At 43.2% G+C, this 11,407-nt stretch overlaps 1 protein-coding gene across 6 annotated transcripts in view; it reads right to left on the bottom strand.

The window, feature by feature from the left end:
• The window catches only part of CDC14B (cell division cycle 14B), a 93,745-nt gene extending 83,482 nt beyond the window's left edge, over positions 1-10,263 (bottom strand). For 2 of the 6 annotated variants that reach the window (XM_019624672.1, XM_019624676.1), the window contains exon 1: positions 9,669-10,263. In XM_019624672.1, coding sequence (XP_019480217.1) covers positions 9,669-9,828 — 160 coding nt within the window. In that variant the 5' untranslated portion in view covers positions 9,829-10,263. The remainder of the gene's footprint in view (positions 1-9,668) is intronic. The other 4 variants (XM_019624675.1, XM_019624671.1, XM_019624673.1 and 1 more) reach the window with 2 other exon arrangements.
• Positions 10,264-11,407: the final 1,144 nt, after the last annotated feature.

Genomic DNA, 11,407 nt, shown 5'->3' with positions numbered 1-11,407 from the left:
ACCATCACTGCGCTCCTCCAGGGTGAGGCAGATCAGTCGCCGGCTTCTGGACGGCCGCTCACTGCGGCTGCTGGCCGCTCACGCTTGCTGCTGGCTACACACGGTAGCCCATGGCAACACACTGCCACAGGAGCTGCAGCCCACGCCATCGCCGGCGACCCATGGCAGCCCAGCTACAGGCTGAGCCGCTGTTCAGCATCTTAGCTGTGGAGGGCAGTGTCACTGGCCCTCATATGTGGGATCCGAACCGGGGCCCTCTGGCATCCCAAGAGAGTTCCCAACCATCGCGCCACTCGGCCGGCCCTGTAATTACTTCTTATCAATACATAATGTATTTTTTTTTTTAGCTGAGCCATCCTGAATAATGTATTCTTAAGCATAAACAGGTATCGGGCCAGCCGAGTGGTGCGTTGGTTAAGAGCTGGCTTGGGATGCCAGCTCTAAGCAGCAGGGCCCCAGTTCAGATCCCACATGAGGGCCAGTGATGCTGTGCCCTCTACAGCTAAGATGGTGAACAACAGCTCAACTTGAAGCTGGGCTGTCCTGAGTTGCCTGGCGACGGTGTAGACGGCAGTGAGGCTTCAGTGGACTGCCATAAGCTACTGTGAGTGGCTGGTAGCCGGCGTGAGCGGCCATCAGCCAGCGTGAGCCACCAAGAGCTGCTGTGAGCGGCAATCCAGTGGCCCGTGACTGATCTGCCTCATCCAGGAAGAGAGCAATAATACCAACATGGGCCAGTGAAGCGACGTCCTCCACAACTAGACTGAAGAACAAAAGGACAGCAACTTGTCTGTTGTTCCCCTTCCCCAATTCCCCAACACTGCTCCCCTCCCCCAATTCCCCAATAAAATCTTAAAAAAAAAAAAAGAATAAACAGGTATCTCATTTTAAATTATTGTGTTGTCGGAAACGTCATGACACATTTTTTGCAACGAAAAACATAGAAAAAAATACATCATGACTTTTCCAACAACCCAATATATCCTCTGGGCTACTCTGAGATTCAAATTAGAGATATAGGATTGGAATGTAGACCTTTTCTTTGGTTCTGTTTTAGCAGAGATAGGGTTTTCAGTATATTATTAACTATATGCATGTATGTGTATATATATATACATATATATATATATATATATGATTATAGTTAGTTATATACCAAAATGAAACTTTTTACCCTGGGTTTCTTTTAACAGTTAACACGTGCAAGTGCACATGAAAGACACCATAAGACAAATCATTCTCACCACATATTGGAAAAAATAATTCACTTTGTGTAGGAATTACCAAGTGACATTTCCATCATAGAATTTTCTCAAACTGACACTGTTTCAATGAAGAGAGCAAAACTACATAATGACTGATTCCTTCGTTATCTGTCTTCATTGAGATGATGACTTAAAAGTCCATTCCTTCTCAGTCTCTCAGGGATAAGAAGTAGGTCATTATAAATCTTCACATCCCCTTCTTCCTTCCTCAATAATACTTGGCTCAATCCCTTGCTCAAAGTAGTTGCTCAATAAATATTTGTTGAATGGATACACTAATTAATGCCATAGCACAACTCATACAAACACAAATGAGTATAAATGAGCAAAATGCAGAGAATGACTCAGCTGTGATGGTCCTAAAATAGAGGGCATTGCAGAATTCAGAATCTGTAATGATATTATAGCATTATGGATTGGGTATAAAAAGATCAGTGTCACAAATTACATAGCAGTGCCAAGAAAGTAATCTTACTTTCAAATTAGAACTTGAAGGAACAACTAACATCATTGACATCAGGAACAAGATGTTTTTCTTTTGTGTAAAGTACACTCACTGCCAAACAAATTTTAATAGCATAAAAGTGAACTACCTGAGAAATGAATTCACTATGTGATATTAAACAATTAGAATGAATTTATTCAGCCTAGTTTCCTCAGCTTTTCAGACTCAAAGACAATGAGACCCAATCTTTGAACTGACTGGCAAGTAAAGCATTCTAAGAGCACTGCTCTCCCAGAATACAAATGATACTAAGAATTAAAGGAGCTGAATAAAAGACCAAAAGAATAAAGTCAGAAATCTTTTTAAAATTGGGGAAAAATATATATGTACAAATAGGACCATTTACATTTGTTCTTTTGCTATCTGGCCTTATTTGGTGAACTTGAAAACCAAAGGGCATAAGAATATTTTTTTAAATTCTTTTTTTTTTAACAGAATATAAAAGAGCTTCCCTGTTTCTAAAGTTCAGGTTGGCATTTCATGGCATTTCCCTCTTGTCAAACACAATAAATAAGATATAAGCCTGTCATTAAGCAAAGAAATGTTTAGAAATAACTAAGTAACCTTAGGGGGTGTGGAGGGGGGTGGAATCAAGAATGGCTGTTATAACAATTCTTCTAAGTATCCTTTCAGCAAGAGCCTACAAAAGTAAGATTCAATTAAAACAGAAAAAGTTTAGTTTTACCAAAAATATCAACCATCCAAACATAGCATTCATAATTAACTCAATATCACAGAAACTACTTTCAGCATTACCTAGAAACAGAAAGCAATGAAACTTTTCATATACAAATTTCAACTTGAGTCGCAAATATACGAAAGGTACTCTACAGTTAGAGAAAACTGAATCTGCAATCTAAGACTATATTTAAGGCAAGCAAACAAGAAGGGACGGAACCAAGAATCACAACTAACAGATTAAATCTATAGTTTAAAAATCATCAGAAAGAACTGCAAAGTAGAGTCAATGATCTGAATACCTTTGTTGGAGCAGTATCCATGAAAAGCTATAGAAAAAAAAGAGAGAGAAGGGCGTAAAACTTTCATATAAACTCCAGAATCCAGGTGAGACGTACACATTCCAGTTAAACATCCTTGATTTTAGGAAGTTGAAATCAATTTTATCTTGGAAAATATTTTTGGAGGTAATCCCTGCCTCATATGGTAGTCAGCACTTCTAGAAATGATGTGACTGACCTAGGAAGCTAAAAAAAACAAATGATATAAAGAAACAATATGTGAAGATTGATTAGCTCCTGCTGAACCAATTACACTCTTCTCCACTTTTTTGCCCACAACAACCCCTGCACCTACTTACCTCACTCATGCTGGTGCCTGTCCTAAGTGAGGACCGGTTTTGCAATATTCATTCAGATAAACCACTCTGGTCTTGCTTTTCATTTCAACTTAGATACTTATAAAAGGAACTTTAATGTAATGGGCCTTAATTAAGGGATTTACTGAGATTTAAAATATTTCATAGCTAGGCTGGGAAGGGAGATAGAATACTGGCTACTAAAATTATTTTTTCCCAGTATAATAAAAAAATAGATTTAAAGATTTAATTTATTTATGTTGACACCTACACCTTTCAAATACTTTGGGTCTCTGTGCTACATTAAGCATGGAAAGGCCTTTTGAAAGGGAATTTGTTCCCCACACGCACCAAAAATAAAAGCCCTGTCTGCCAATAATACACACCACCAATAACAAATCTTTTGGATCTGTGTAATACTTTCTTAAAACGGATGTACTAAAGCACAGTCATGCTTTAAATTAACTACTCTGAAAATTTTATCTCAGTAAATAATTTAATGTTTATTTCCTATAACCTTCTACCTGAGGCTCTCCCGTGATGCCTCTGCATCTTAGCTGCAATTTAATATTAGGCAATATACAAACTCTTCAGTATAATAAAAATTCATAACCATAGCTTCAAAAATGAAGGAAGGGCTTGGGGTTTATTCTTCCTCTTACAAAGAACCTTTAAAGAAAAGCCTTCAATGTTTTTCCCCAAGAACAGCAAGGTGCCAAACCTCCTCCGCTGCTCTGAAAAATACTGAGCCAGCCTCATCTGGTGCGTTTGTGCCCTGAAGATCACTTAGAAGCAGAGAAAGGAACACACTGCATTTTCACTGTGCTGATTCACCGAACCTTTTGTGCAAGTACACGCACTGGGAAATGCCTGTTTCTGAGCTGAAAATCCTTCCGGCACTGGTGACTGTCTCAGTCTGTCCTTGTGTCGTCGTCCTCGTTCCCCCCCCCTCCCCCCACCCCCGCCCACTGCTGGCTCACGTGTGACCATCGACAGAGCCCTGACTGTCAACAAGGCACCGAGCCAGGCACTTCACATGCAGCCCCTTCATTTCATCCTTCCAACAACTCTGCGGACTTTCATTTTTAAAGAGATGGGAAAGTCACGACAACGGTGATTAATAACCGGGCTGTGTTCAATCCCCATGTGGGCAGACTCACTAGCTTTCCCTGGTGTTCTCATGCCTAACCCGGAGAATCAGCTCTGCAAAAAACTCTACCCATCAGAGTTTTTCTTCCCCAAAGATGTTAACCACGACACAGTTCCTCTAAACCGGGTTTTCCCTCAGACCCTCCAAGTTTTATTTTCTCACTTAACACAGAAAACAAACTCTATGAGAGCAGGGACTATCTCCAGCAGTGACCTATTTTTAGCACTTGAAGGGAAAAAAAGCCTGGCAGAGCATTCATTACACATTTGTTGAATGAATGAAATATCTGGAAAATCTGGGCTGTGATGATAGCCAATTTGGAGAACAGCATGAGCTCTGGAGGACCTGAAAAGTGTATTCTTAGTTTGCTCATTTTTCCAGTTCGGTAGGTAATTACTCACCTCTCTAAAAATTCAACTTTACAGATACGCTTGTGGGGCATCTACCATGACATAGTCTACAGCCTAAGTAGCACAGGACTAACCAGCAGATGCTCAATAAACCATGTACAACTCTGTGAAGCAGCTTTATCTGTTGGAAAAAATAAAAATGGCTTTCCCAGAAAGAAACCAACAATTTGGCTAAAATTACTTATCTCTGGTCTTGGCTTCTTCAGGGGGAAAAGTGGATGATTGAGATATTTCTAGATGATGACCACTTGAAATTCTTTCAAGCAACAAAACACCTGTCCTATCAATTCAGGGATCCCCAGAGACTATCTCAGAAACTTCCAAGAAATGTCATTCCACCCTAAAAATCCACAATGTGGTCTCATTCCAGCTTTCCCTAACTCCCACAGGAACTTGGGAAATTCACTCCCATTCAAAGGCACAGAGAAGTTACAGTTTGCACTGACTGGCAACTCCTGGCATCAGTACCATCTATATAACCCAATTATTCCACTTGACCTTCATCTCTATGTCCAGCCATTCTTAATGTCCACTGAAGCAGTAACATTGAAACTGTGTTAAGTTTTTATCTGTGTGTGGTGCTGGAATGCCTACGGAATTAAACATAAAGCAGAGACCATGACACCATCAGATGTAAAAGATTTTGAAGAATTAAACAAGCACATAAATCAAGAAAATTAATTCACATTACGTACAAATTTAAAAATAAGTATACACATCATAAACAAGAAGAAAATACTATATATTTTGATGAGCTTCAATTATTGAAACTCAATAATCTACATGAAACTCTTGAAAAACAAACTTATTTCCTCCTTGAATCAGTGCACCAGGTAACAGCGTTCCTTTTCTACGAAGAAAAATATACTTCTATCACTGTAAACAATGAATATGAATGTTTTACTTAGTAAGCATTCAATAAATACTTCTTGAATTAATGAATAAATTTTCCCTAATGATGCGTAGTGTGATTTTTTTGTAAATCCTAAAAAGAAGGGGGGGGGCGAGTAGTGCTGTATGTTTAATTTTATTTGATGAATATCTAATATACCATTAATTAGTGCTTTCAGATTACAATCCTGACCTCGACTAGACTTTCTCCCATAAAATGACTTACTGTTATAATATAGACACTGTTTAAAAGGTAGAGTATCATGGCATACATTAAAAAGAATTTTTTTAATTTAGGACAAACCACAAAGAATATTTTTTGGCCAGTAGTTATTACCAATTTCCTTTACTAATCAGAAATTTAAAAAGTAAAATAAATTTAAGTTCTGTACCAACTACCAATCCTATAAATTACTAAACACAGATTTTAGGCACTAGTGTTACAGCCTTTAAAACTTTTTTCCCTCTGTTAATAAAGAGGAAAGGAGAATGCACACTATCGTTTATAGAGGGCCCTATTTACAGGATAAGAACATAGAGATAAAAAAGATTCAGACTTCTGACCACAAGGAGGTTCATGGGAAAATTAAAAACCTGATAGAGCCCAACATTTGTTCCTTTGGTAATTCTCCCATCCTGAGAGTTATCTAGTTCCAAATCCAACTGAAAACCTTCCTCACTTCTTTCCCTTCTTCCCCCAGCTTCCTTGACTGGTAACAACTCATGCTGATCATATCTTTACTCAGTATCTCTTTAGCATTAATGTACACAGTTTACAATGTATTTATGACCTTTCCTTCACATGGTGCACTGGAACTGCACCAGAAATAAAGCTCAGGTGAAAAACCCATGTCACTGCACATGGCAAGAACTCAATGAATGATCAGTGACAGCTTGATGGGATTGGGGTGGGAATAAAATCCCCATCAGTCTGCTCTTAGTAAATGCCCACTGTAGTGGGGTATCTGGCTAGACACTAAACAATACTGACGACATAACAAAGGACTACAGGAACAAAAATAGGCAGTAAGCATTCTATATTAAATGAATACACATGAAATATCCTGGGATCTATGGCAATTCAACTTAGATAAAATAGTCTATAATAAAAATGTCAAGTGACTAAGGTAAAAAAAAAAAAGATTAATGTATTTAAGGGCAGAGTAGGCAGAAGTGATAATGTGCATTAATTTTTACAAACCAACTACACTGGGAAAGAATCTTAACAATCCTAAAACAAGTGTTAGCGAGGATGTGGAACAACTAGTACATTGCTGGTGAGAATGCTGGTAGTGCAGCCACTTCGGAAAAAAGTCTGGCAGTTGCTCAAAACATTAAACATAGAGTTACCATGCGACCCAGCCAGTCCACTCCTAGGTATACACCCAAAAGAACTGAAAACATATGTCCACACAAAAACTTGTACACGAATGTTCACAGCAGCATTATTTATAATTGCCAAAAGTCCACTGATGAATAGATAACCCTATATATACTATGGCCCAGCCTCTTCACGTCTAGTTTACTCTACAGACACAGTCACACATGCAGGTAGACATGTACACTGATGCTACTGCAGCCATTTGCAGTAGGGAATGGAAGACCCCCAAGTAACTATTTATTACCGTTAAATAAATCACACTTCAGCAATACCATGCAGCCATTAAAAAGAGGACTGCTCTGGTTGGTATGGCACAATTTGTAGAAACTTGAATATGCATAAAAAATTAAAGGGAAAGAAAATATTACTGGGGAGATTATATCTATGTATCTTCCATGGTACCATTTGACTCTATAAATGTGCATGCATTGCTTTTTAAGTTAAGAAAACAATGACTGATGGGAAAACAAGTTGGCAAAAATGGGACCAGGTTGCCATTTGCTGTGGATGAGGCCTCAAGCCTTCCCTACAAGGCCAATAAAAAGTACCGGTATTCCCGACCCAGCATCCAAAGTCACTTTAATTTGTCTTGTATATCACACCAAAATAGACTGATTCAGTATTCCAGGAATCCAAGACTGTCACTAAGGGACACCTGGAGAAATCTCAGGGAAAGTTGACTCTCTTACTTCCCTGGAGTGACCTTACACTGAGGCTGGACCCTTCCATTATCTGGACTTACAATCTAAGCAACAACATTTTGATTTTACATAATGCTCCAACTCTTTTCTCAATATTCTGCTGATGATATTTTCTGAAGTTAATTTATTGGCCAGTGTCTCAGGAAAGCCAGCCACACTGCATTTCTTTTCTCAGTGAAGGAGGAAGATTTACTCCAATGACTTTGTTGTCAAAAACTTCCTTTTTGACTGGAGACAACCTAAATGTTCATAAATAGGGAGCCATCTAAACAAGTTATAAAACACATATACATTTAAAGCCACATATATTTTTTCATGGCTTTTAAGATTTTAAAACCATATTTACTTTGGCCTAAGCAGTAACTAAAAGTAAATGAGGCAGTTTTGCCCATACTAATATAAAACATAGATCTACTAAGAAATAGTGTGAAGATAAACAATGTGCAAAACAAGGATGTTGTATGCTACCGTGCTTGGGTATGGCCAGAGTATCTCCATGTACGCACTCCTAGTGTACTTCTGGAAGGATTCACAAGAAACTAGGAACATGCATTGCCTCTGAGGAAGGACACCCAGAGGCTGAGACCAACTTTTCACTAAATACTCCTGTGTACCTAGAATTAAGAGTTCTGTACCATGTAAGCGTGTTACTTTCCCTAAAATGAAATGCTATTAAACAAAGTTTCTTTGAAGAAGTATAAATAACGAAGGCATAAAGAATGTGTGGGTCCTCCACCCCCACTCCTTCTCGGGAGGGCCATCTCCACGGAGTACACACCGCGGGGGGACCTGGTCTCATCCTCAGCAAGCTGGCTGCACCTCCTGCAGCGGCATGCGCCACCGTGGACCCAGCAGGTGCTAGATGGGGACAGGGACATAAGACGACCCCTTCCTCCTCCCTCCTCCTCTTTTCCCAAGGGCCACCCACCAAAGCTGAGAAACCTTCCGCTCTACTTTTAGCTTTTTTCAAAAATGGACCTTAGTTTACAACTATCCATCAACCTGGAAAATAGTTTCTACATTTCTGTTTGTCTGAAGACTTTCTAAATTAATGTTCTGACCACTCTAGTTCACCTGGTGCATCAAAGGCTAAGGGCGGAAAACAATTTATAAAAACCCCAGACACACTGAGGTTTACACGAGATTTACACAGTACACGTCACAGAATATAGACTGCAAATTCCCTCAAAATTGTAGACGGCTATGCTGTTTACAAAGCGTTTCCGCATACATCATCGCATTTAATGCCTTCACACGCTTCAGTGTCGATCCTGGCAAACCCAAGAGCTGCCAAATTGGATTTATTAGCCTACAAGAATTGTAGAATCAGCACTAATAATGAAACAGCTTCAACGGGCTGCTTTTCTACCTGCGGTGGCTGGCTGTGATTTCTCAAAAGTGACAACTCTGGGCATTCAGCATGCTGACCGGTTCAAATGCCATCCACGTGACACGTTGCTTCTCGAAGCCCGGGAGGGAATGACCGCGTGCGCGCGCTGGGGAGGGGGCGGTGCACGGAGGGCCAGGGCAGGGAGGTGGCAGTCGTGCCCAGCCGGGGTACGCCGCCCAGGCGGGACTCCATTTCCTACCCAGTAGCGGAGGTTTGGCAAACGCCACACAAACAGGGCAGCTCCCCTGCGGGCGTGCTCCGCGCGGTCGGGGAATCCTCTGGGGTGACTCGGAGGTTCAGACTCCTGTGAGGGCCAACCGAGCTGGGAGCCCTAGGGGACGTTATCAACCCGAACTTAGAAAAACCCCGAGGCGCCGAGCTGACGCCAGCCATTTGGAAAGGTGACCCTCGACCCACCTTGCTGCGGTAGGAGGGAACCAAACGGGTAAAGTTACAGCTCGCTACAAACGCAGATGGCAACTCGGGGTAGAGGGGTGCTCCCCCGGCGCCCAGCTCCAGAAGGGGGTGTGGCCAGCTGGGGCTTTTATAGGAGTGGGGGTGGAGGCACCTCCACTGCCAGGGAAGGGGGGGGTGCTGGGACCCCCGCGTAGGGTGCCGTGTTTCCTGGGCGCCCCGCCACGCGCTCGCCCGCCAGCTCACCGGTGATGTCCAGGTACAGGTCCTCCGGCTGGTCCAGGCGATGCAGCTCCTGCGACGTGGAGCTGCGGATCTTCTTCACTCCCAACGAAGACGACGAGCCGTTCCGCGAGCAGGGGGGCGCGGCGGCCCAGTTCGGCCGCCGCTCGTTCTTCCGCTTCATGGAGGCGGCAGCGGTCCGTTAGGGGGCCACGAGCATGGCCCCGCGCGCCCCACGAAGCCCCCGCCAGCCCAGCGCGCGGGCGCTCGGGGCAGCGAGCGCTGAGAGGCGCTGCGGGGACGGCGGGCGCCGGCCGAGCCCGGCAGGAGGCGGCCGCGCAGGAGCTGGAGGAGTGGCCGGGCCCACCGCGCCTGCCCCACTGCCGGCCGCGGCGCGCAGCCCTGGCTACAGCGCCTCCTGCCGCGGCCGGCGTCCCCCAGCCCGCCCCCAGCTGCCCGCAGCCCGCTGGCGCGGCCGAGACGACGGTGCTGCCGCGGGCGGCTGGTGCTGCCCCGGGTGACCGCGCGCGCCCACCTCGGCTGCGGACGCTGCTGCCCAGGCACCCGAGTACAGCGGGCCGCGGCGCCGGGGGACCCCAGGAGGGTTGTTCCGTGGAGCTTCATTCACAAAAAAGGGCCCACAACCCTCCTCGCGGCCCGCAGACTGAGGCCTTTCATTGGTCGGCGAGTCGTGACGTCACTGAGACGGGACCTTTCTACAGGCAGGTACCCGGTGACGCCATAAAGAAAAGTCTGAGTGGTTCCGCCAATCAAAGATAAATGTGTGTGGCGACACCCCGCCAGCTCCCCAACTTTTCTGTTTTTTCTGTGTTTCCTGAGTGCTAAGATCCCAGTTCCCAACTTCCGTTAATGAGTCACCAAAGTTTTACACAGCCTCACTCCAGTAACTTAACTCCAGTTCTTTGGCATGCATATGTTTTAAAGGTTTTTGGTTTCCCTTGTAATCGCGCCAACTAGAAAGAGGGACTTTTGCCATGGCTGCTGGCTTGAACTGATTAAATGATCCGCTGCTATACAAACTTAAGGTAGAGCTGGTTTCAGAACCCACAAACTGTTTAAATCAGCTATGCATTTTTTACCCACCTATGCGCTGCATTCAAAAAGAACAATCAAGGGCTTCTTAATAAAATTATTAATATTTTTCTCGATAAAATTACCGTGGAGACATTATATACCGTAGTGGTTCGCACCTCGTAGCTCTGCATCTCGAAATCCAGTACCCGCCTTCACTCAGTAATTTTATAGACCAGTTGCTATGTTTACCTAAGGGGTCTACAGGTCCAATTATTGAAGTATTGAAGTAAGTGGCGAATTTAATCCTTGAACTTTTATCCTGCAAACTGTGGAGTCATATCCCTTTGTTTTTCTCCTGGGTTAAAATAATGCCTGACCTTTCTGGAACTTAACCAAAACTGTCATTTTGCAGGGCCTTTAAACAAATTTACATGGTAGCATCTTAAAGGGTGAGAAGATTGGAGAGCAGTCTATGCATTTCGTAGCCAAAAATTCTACATTTTGCAAACTATTCCTACTTTTTCACCAGCATTTCCACGTTTACAAGGCAACCTCTAGAAGAGAAAGGTGAATTTGAGTCAGTCCCCCAGGAAGCCTCTCAGAAACGTAAATTTGGATGGAGTACCTCCTAGAGGGACTATTGGACTTGTCCAAGGCCTTTACCTTAAGTGCTGCTGATTAAGGAGGAGAGGGGGCTGAGGGAAGAGGGTTCTGCATTTCGTCTAAGT

The sequence above is a fragment of the Hipposideros armiger genome, unplaced genomic scaffold (assembly GCF_001890085.2).
Source record: "Hipposideros armiger isolate ML-2016 unplaced genomic scaffold, ASM189008v1 scaffold_599, whole genome shotgun sequence".
Lineage (NCBI taxonomy): Eukaryota > Metazoa > Chordata > Mammalia > Chiroptera > Hipposideridae > Hipposideros > Hipposideros armiger.
This window is presented reverse-complemented; position numbering and strand designations above follow the sequence as displayed.